Genomic DNA, 7,625 nt, shown 5'->3' with positions numbered 1-7,625 from the left:
ACCGGTCGTCAGTGACGGACTGGCCTTCTGGAATTTGGGCAAATGCCAGAAGGGCCGCACCCCTATGGACCAATACTGATAATATGTCTTTGGTTAATTTTGATAAGTTATTTTATGCATGCAGCCACAGATATTCAAGATTGTACTGCGGCGAGGTGTGTGGAAAGATTCACTCGGAAGGCAGAGTTACTAATTTGACATTATTGTAATAATTTGACAAAAATAGGGCCGGTGTGTTGCCAATGCCAGGGCCGTTTTTTGATCCCAGTCCCTCACTGCCGGTTGGTTGCTGTAATTTCGTGGGATATCCTACGAAATGTGATGCATTATTTTTCATACGATATCATACAACCCCGTTCATGAGAATATGTTGGCTCTCTCAAAGAAGCCGTGTTAAGAGTGATACATCTTTGTCAATGAGTGCATGGTTGTATGGTCTTAGCAGGCACACACAAAAATACATTTTTGGTACGTTTAGCCTTTGGAAAGGGTTTTTTTTCTCTCTCACGTTTAATGTATAGTCTGTACTTTGGAAAGGGTTTTTTTTCTCTCTCACGTTTAATGTATAGTCTGTACTTTGGAAAGGGTTTTTTACTCTCTCGATGTTACTGTACAGTCTTGTAAAGCTACACACATCTATATCTCAGCTTTGTGGGCAGGGCATGGAATTAACTTTTTTGGTCACCAGCCAACATGGCTAGTAGATTTTTAAAGTTACCAGCCAATCAGATTTTCCACGAGCCAAATTTTTCAATATATATATGAGCCACTTACAACCTGACAGCCATTTAGAATTCAAAAGTCCTCGTATTCTTCTCTTTCCCTACTCTTTCATCCTTATTGACCCCTGTGTCTGCAGCCGTCCTCTTTTGCTCTTCTGGTTTCTTAACTCCCCCAAAAAAATATCTCCACGTTTTTGTTTTTTTTCCTAAATAACTTTACTACTTGATTTCAGCTCCTCTGGTTTGTTTCGCGCCATTCCATTCGTCTTCTCCGTTTCAGCGTAGCTCGTAATCGATACCGCACATGTTAGGCACGTATCCAACGGTTGTTTATGGGAAATGTAGGATTAGTTCAACAAGCAGTGTTGCAAGATAAAGATTACGTTTCCAAGGCAAAGACACACAAAACCGCCCAAATTTCTTGGCGGAGAACAGACCAATCTGGCAACACTGACTTGTCGCATCGTTTCTGCAGCCTGCTGAATCAAACAGACGCTTTGCCTCATTCATCACCAGCCAAATTGCCTAGTAACTTTACAATGTTACCTGCCAAAGTTAATTTCTACCCGCATTTGGCAGGTTGGCGGGTGTCAATTTAAAGAGCTGTTTGTGGGTGAAAAGAGCTGCTGTCCAGAACCCAACTTCCCACATGGTAGAGAAGCTCTGGGTACCAGTGGACGCCCTCCGTTTGGTACACACTGCTGAGCTCTTTCACCATCCCGACCAGGGACAGGAACGAGCGCCACAGTCGGACTGGCACAAAAACCCAGTGTGCAAGGTCATGATCCTCAACGACCGCATAGCAAGATGCCAAAACCCAGTCAACTATGATGGTTCCGTGAGATGTTACGGGTGCATAAGACCCTCGATATTTCTCCACACGAATTCTTGTCACTCTTGCAGGGATGAGGTGGTCCGGACGGTCATTCCCAACAACAAGAAGCCACTGTCCTATTTTTACATTACTGGAGAACACGGCCCTAATGTCGCTGCTGTTGGTGCTGTTGTTGTTGCTCATAACAAAGACTAGGTGAGCTGCAGTCAGTGTCAGTCTGCAGCGTGGCTCTTCAGTCTCCAGGACGTGGAACTCTCTCATAATCTGCTGGTCCTGGTCCATAAACATTAGAAAGTCACTAGGAACAAGATTTCCTTGTTGGTCAGCGGCCAGCACCTTGTCCCCCACCTGGAGCTCCTTCAATGGTTTAGTCCTTCCATCTGACAGGATCACGATGGACGAACCAGGGAAGCAACCTCCAGACTTAACTGCCACAGAGTTTTCTGCAAGAATGGCAACAGCAACACACTAGAGTTGATGAATACATTTAGTAAGAACTATAAACATGTTGAATTAATGAGTGGTAAAAACCTAAAACAACCTAGTACAAAGTGTAGTCTAACCATATTTATGAGCAAAAGTGCTTATATGTGTACTAAATGGCCACACTCAGAGGGGAGAAAAACCTGTCCTCATGGAGAGCAGAGGGACACATGTACTGTGCAAATTAGAGATGTTCCGATACAGTTTTTTCCTTTCCGATACCGATACATGAACTTTCATATCGGCCAATACAGAGTCCTGATCCAATACCAGTGCGTAAAACAATTATATACACTGTGTATATATATAGATATATATAGATATATATATCTATATATAAAAAAATTGGTGTCCTTAAAAGGTTGGATTTTTCCTCATTTTTTTAATTAAGGCATTAAGATCAATTTCCAAAAGATGATTTTTTTTATTCCTCTTTTTAGTCAACTTTAGCATGGGTATGAATATTTATGAGCAGCACTGTGTATATATATATATATATATATATATATATACACTACCAGTCAAAAGTTTGGGGTCACTTAGAAATTTCCATTCCTCTCCATTATAAACAGAATACCAGCTGAGATAAGTTGCATTTCTTTTTAACCAGGGCAGCAGTTTTCAGATTACATTATGTGCTTCCATAATTGCAAAAGGGTTCTCCAATGTTCTCTCAGTTAGCCTTTTAAAATGATATCAGATTAGTAAACAGAATGTGCCTTTGGAGCATTGGATGAATGTTTGCTGATAATGGGCAATGGAGATATTGCATTAAGGATCAGCCACTTCTTTACAGTCGAGAACCCTTTTGCAATTATGTAAGCACATAATGTAATCTGAAAACTGCTGCCCTGGTTAAAAAAACAATGCAACTGATGCAGCTGGTATTCTGTCTATAATGGAGTGGAATGGAAATTTCTAAGTGACCCCAAACTTTTGACCGGTAGTGTATTTTATTATGTTTTAAAGATGTATACTATTAACCCTGTGTGATATGATTTATATAATTGCTGTGGGGCCTGGCTCAGGTTAAACCCTAAACATAAAACAGAATTCGCCATTGGGCTAGAAAACTTGTATTGTCTAGTTTAACAGTCATAACGAAAAACGACCATAGCCTAAATAAAAAAAAATAAACTACTTTAAGGTTCATTATTTTCAGGGCTTCAAATTAGTTGGCATGGGATAGTTTGGCATACTCGCTGATGCCGATACCACTATTTTAGGCAGTTTTGGAGGCATTTCCAATACTGGTATCGGCAATTCTTGTGCAAACAGGGTTGCTGGTGCGCACTATCAGACTGTCTCTCCTCAAAATCATTCATGGGCTGATTCTCAAGTCTCCTATTAGATAGCTCCTCGCTCAAACCGGAAGTTGTTCTGGTCCTCCTTCGTGAAGGCTGTCTCAAAGCTCTTATTTCTGCCCCGAGGAGCAAGGATGGAGGAGGGATCTCTGAGGAGCTATGAGCGAGGATACACGAGAGCAGCCTTCGCAGAAGCCGTGCAGGTGAAAGCCGTTGATAACTCCGCCCACACAGCTGACAAATTCACGTGACGCTTCATAGGAAAGGACATCTCATCCCTTTAAAAACACATCTCCTCACGTTTCCTCTCTCCTTGCATGATTTCCTTGCGTCTTAGTCCGACGCACCGAGGAAGCACGGCAGAGACACTGGGAGGCAAGTGAAGGAAATGTGCCTGCAATTCAACGACCTGAGACGTAGCCCCGTTGCTGCGCTCAATTGCACACAAGTGATAAAAGTACTTAAAAGTAAAAAGCTCAAGAGCTACGTTCAAACTCAGTGTTGTAGCTAATGTAGCTGTTGCCATGTGTGACAATGTTTGTCCAAGCTGAAGCTCTCATCATGGACAAAACTGAAGAAAATTGACCAAGACATAGAATAAATGCCGCATTTCAGCAGAGGAAAATTTTGCCCTTTACATTGTTTCATTCAGTGATATGTTTGTTAAAAACATATACAAATACATGGCCTTAAAAAATTGCACTCTGTGTAAAAGAGCTGTAAGTCATGCTAATGGGACTGTGTGTCTACATTTCATATGTTATGACAGATTTGGTCCACCCACCTGCTTTCACAGAGCAGTGGATGTGGGCTTTGGACTCATAGTATACCCAGTCGAAGCCCGCCTCCACAGCCAGCCTGGACAGCATGCCGTACTTGCTCTTGTCCCGGTCTGAGGTGGTGATGTCCACCGCTCTGCCCTCATAGTGCAGGGACTCCTCAGAATGATGGCCATCCTCATCCCAGCCCTCTGTGACTCGAAGTTTAACCCCGGGCCACTGATTCATGACTGAAATAGCCAAAGAGTTCAGTTTGTCCTTACACCTCTGAAAAAGGGAAGAGACATGTCATGTTCAGATCATCGACATCCCAGATCTCAGCAACTAACTTGGTGACAAGTTGTCATAAAGTATAATGATCCATCAACTCTCTCACTGTAAACATAGGCCATTATTATTTTGGAAACATGCTGATTTGTATGAATAATATTTGGTCATCATGGCTTTGATGTGGGCATTTAGTTTTGGTGTGTGGTCATTTTGGCTACATCTTCTTTTTGAATGTTGGCACCCATGATATTGCACAGCCCCAGTTCACCAGTCTATGGATTGGACTGACATTCACACCCAAAGACAATGTAGAGATGTCAGTTCCCTGACCTGCGTGTCTGTGGAGGAAACCTGAGAAAGCTAATTTCCAAGAAGAAAATAAATAAAGTGGTGAAAAGTTTTACGGATGATTAATGTAAGACTCCAATCATTTTATATTTAGCCTACTGTTCATTTCCCTCTCTCTCTCTCTCTCTCTCTCTCTCTCTCTCTCTCTCATTGATCAGTGTTAATTACAAGGTTGTATTTAGGGCATTTGGGGTGAAACCATATCCAATATCCATCTTTTATCTTGTCTGTCGCATGTAAAGACAAGAGCAGCTAAGTTTACTTAAACATGAATGTTGTCATAAAATGCCCAACAAATCTGAGAAATCTGCCGATTTGGACATGGCTGCTGACAGACCAACATATCTTTCACTTCAAGTCCCCCGCGAAAGAAGCTGTAATCACATCACACACACACACACACACACTCTCTCTCTCTCTAATTTCAACTCTAGACTCGCTGTATACCAGACATCCCGGTTCTCCGGCGAGAGAGAGAGAGAGAGAGAGAGAGAGAGAGAGAGAGAGAGAGAGAGAGAGAGCGAGAGAGAGAGAGATGCGCTCTTGTGCCGCTTCACATCCGACATTCATTTGTCGTTTCCATAGAGACGAAATAAATTCCAACAAAATAAAACAGACTGAAATAGGTATTGTTAGCCTACTTACTTGTGTCATGAGTCGGTCTGCGTTGGTGTTTTCCTCATCCTTAAAAATAATATCGGGGTTGTAACTGGGAGTCAGGTCCCTGAACCTGTCCGAGTTGCGCGTGATCTTGCCTTCGTACTTGCCGCTGGCCCCCAGGGTTTTCTCCGCCACGTTGGGGATGAACTGTTTCAGCGCCAGCGGTGTCAGCTTCTTGGGGTGCCTCCGCTTCCCGTATCCCTTGCCCGGTCCGCAGCCCGAGCCAACGGACGTCAGCAGCAGGCAGAGGGACACCGACAGCATCACTCTCATCAGGACCATCTTTGGTTTACCTGGACAATCCTGCAGCCTGTGTTCCGCTATCTTTCCCACTTCAATGGGAGCAGTGCAGGTGCCATAACTACCCTATTGTAGGTCCGTCTGACTGACTCATCTCTCTCTTTCTTTCTTTCTCTCGCTCTCTCTCTCTCTGACACACACACACACACACACACACACACACACACACACACACACACACACACACACCTTCTATATAGGCCTATTCTTTATTTATTCAATTAACTTGTGATGAAATTATTAAGTATTATTATTTAATGTGATCTTGACTGAATATTTTTACTTTTAGTTCACTGTATGTGCCTGCCTGGCATTATGTGCCTGCAAGGTAAACAAATTCTTATGCAAATTTGTTTATTCCTTCAGCTATCAGGCTACTAAACACAAGCCGTTGATGTGTCCTTGTTGTCACTGGCATGATTTATTTATGTTATTTACATGGATGCGATAGACCGTAAAAATGAATTGACCCTTTTCAGATTCAGCATCTGTATTAATACTGAGTCTAAAAATAATCAGCCTGTAAAATATTCATCAGTAGAACATAAACTTCCCTCAAACCTAGGAAAAAGAGCACACCTCAGTGTACTCAATGGTAGCTGCTAATAGTGACGAGGAAGAGTGTTTAGTTTTGCTCTTGGATGAAAACATTATATCTCCAGTTTGGGGCATGTTCATGTTTTTCAGTAGCCTGACAAGCCAGACCCACACATTACATTGGCTGCCGCTAGGGTGCGTCTAGATTTCTAGGCTAGTTTTTCAGAGAGTTGAAGAAGAAAAAAAGGAAGAAAATAGGCTACAAGAATGTTTTGAATTATGAACAGCCATAATCACTTAATGTTAAATGTCAAATCTAAATCTGCAAAGTAATGAGTAACTGCCGTGGACAGACAAATATCAAAGCTGATCCTGAATATATACCCTAATCCCACGGGATTGGAGGTCTTGGGGACAGAGTACGATCTGTAATTACTGTATCAGTGGTGGAAGAAGTATTCAGATCCTTTACTTAAGTAAAAGTACTAATACCACACTGTAGAAATACTCTGTTACAAGTAAAAGTCCTGCATCGAAAATGTTACTAAGTAAAAGTATGTAAGTATCATCAGGAAAATGTACTTAAAGTAAAAATACTGAATGCAGAGAAATCCTCCCATTTTAGAAACTGGAAAAACAGATCTGTCAATCAACTAAGTGTTTAATCAGCTAATCATTTTAGCTGTATGTAGGCCTATATATTGTTGGGTAGTTTAATTTACAATAAAAAATATGAATTAAACACATGCATTTGATGTGCAAAAATCTTAATTTGTAAAGTAACTAGTAACTAAAGCTGTCAGATGAATGTAATGGAGTAAACAGTACTGACATGTAGTGGAGTAGAAGTAGAAAGTGGCATGAAAAGAAAAGACTCAAGTCAAGTACAAGTACCTCAAATGTGTACTTAAGTACAGTGCTTGAGTAGATGTACTTAGTTACAATCCACGCACATTGTGGGTTTGAAAAGGCTGCTTTAATACTTTTTTAGGTCAAATCTGTTCTCTGCCTAAAACCAGTTAAAGACATTATTAAGCTGGTTTAAGGCATACATGATTACATTACAAATGTAATAAATAGAACGTTTTAAAACAGCATTTTGCCATCATGACAGTGAGACACTTGAACTGCTCCTTCACTTGGGGCAGCTGAGTGACTCACTCCCAAAACTGGAGGTAGCAATCCATTATTTTCCAGCAGATAACCGTGGTCTAAGACTTGCTGCTCCACAGTCGAAAACCACCCCGGTGCGTGCTGAGGGTCACGGTCTGATGAATCCCTTTCCCTTTGGAAACTACAAAAGGCCAAAAAAAAGAGGTGTAAACACAACATAGCAATAAGTCCTCCAAACCATACAACGATAAACAGTAGGTTGTTTATTCCTTCC

The 7,625-nt window shown here is 41.5% G+C and overlaps 1 protein-coding gene across 1 annotated transcript; it reads right to left on the bottom strand.

The window, feature by feature from the left end:
- Positions 1 to 561: 561 nt before the first annotated feature.
- On the bottom strand, positions 562 to 5,811 carry LOC116043916 (tiggy-winkle hedgehog protein-like). The gene is made up of 3 exons (XM_031290938.2): positions 5,387 to 5,811; positions 4,129 to 4,390; positions 562 to 2,000 (listed from the first exon to the last, which is right to left on the bottom strand). Exons 1-3 carry the CDS (start codon positions 5,681 to 5,683, stop codon positions 1,318 to 1,320), a joined length of 1,242 nt encoding a protein of 413 aa, XP_031146798.1. The 5' UTR covers positions 5,684 to 5,811; the 3' UTR covers positions 562 to 1,317.
- Between the last annotated feature and the right edge of the window lie 1,814 nt (positions 5,812 to 7,625).

This window comes from Sander lucioperca, chromosome 9 (assembly GCF_008315115.2).
Source record: "Sander lucioperca isolate FBNREF2018 chromosome 9, SLUC_FBN_1.2, whole genome shotgun sequence".
Taxonomy (NCBI): domain Eukaryota; kingdom Metazoa; phylum Chordata; class Actinopteri; order Perciformes; family Percidae; genus Sander; species Sander lucioperca.
Note: the sequence above shows the minus strand (reverse complement) of the source record. Positions and strands in the feature narration are given on the sequence as shown.

Coding starts and splice junctions, on each gene's coding strand:
- LOC116043916 (XM_031290938.2), bottom strand. CDS start 5,683: ATGGTCCTGATGAGAGTGATGCTGTCGGTGTCCCTCTGCCTGCTGCTG. Junction 4,391..5,386: donor CAGACCGACTCATGACACAA/GTAAGTAGGCTA, acceptor TCCCTTTTTCAG/AGGTGTAAGGACAAACTGAA. Junction 2,001..4,128: donor CCACTGCTCTGTGAAAGCAG/GTGGGTGGACCA, acceptor CCATTCTTGCAG/AAAACTCTGTGGCAGTTAAG.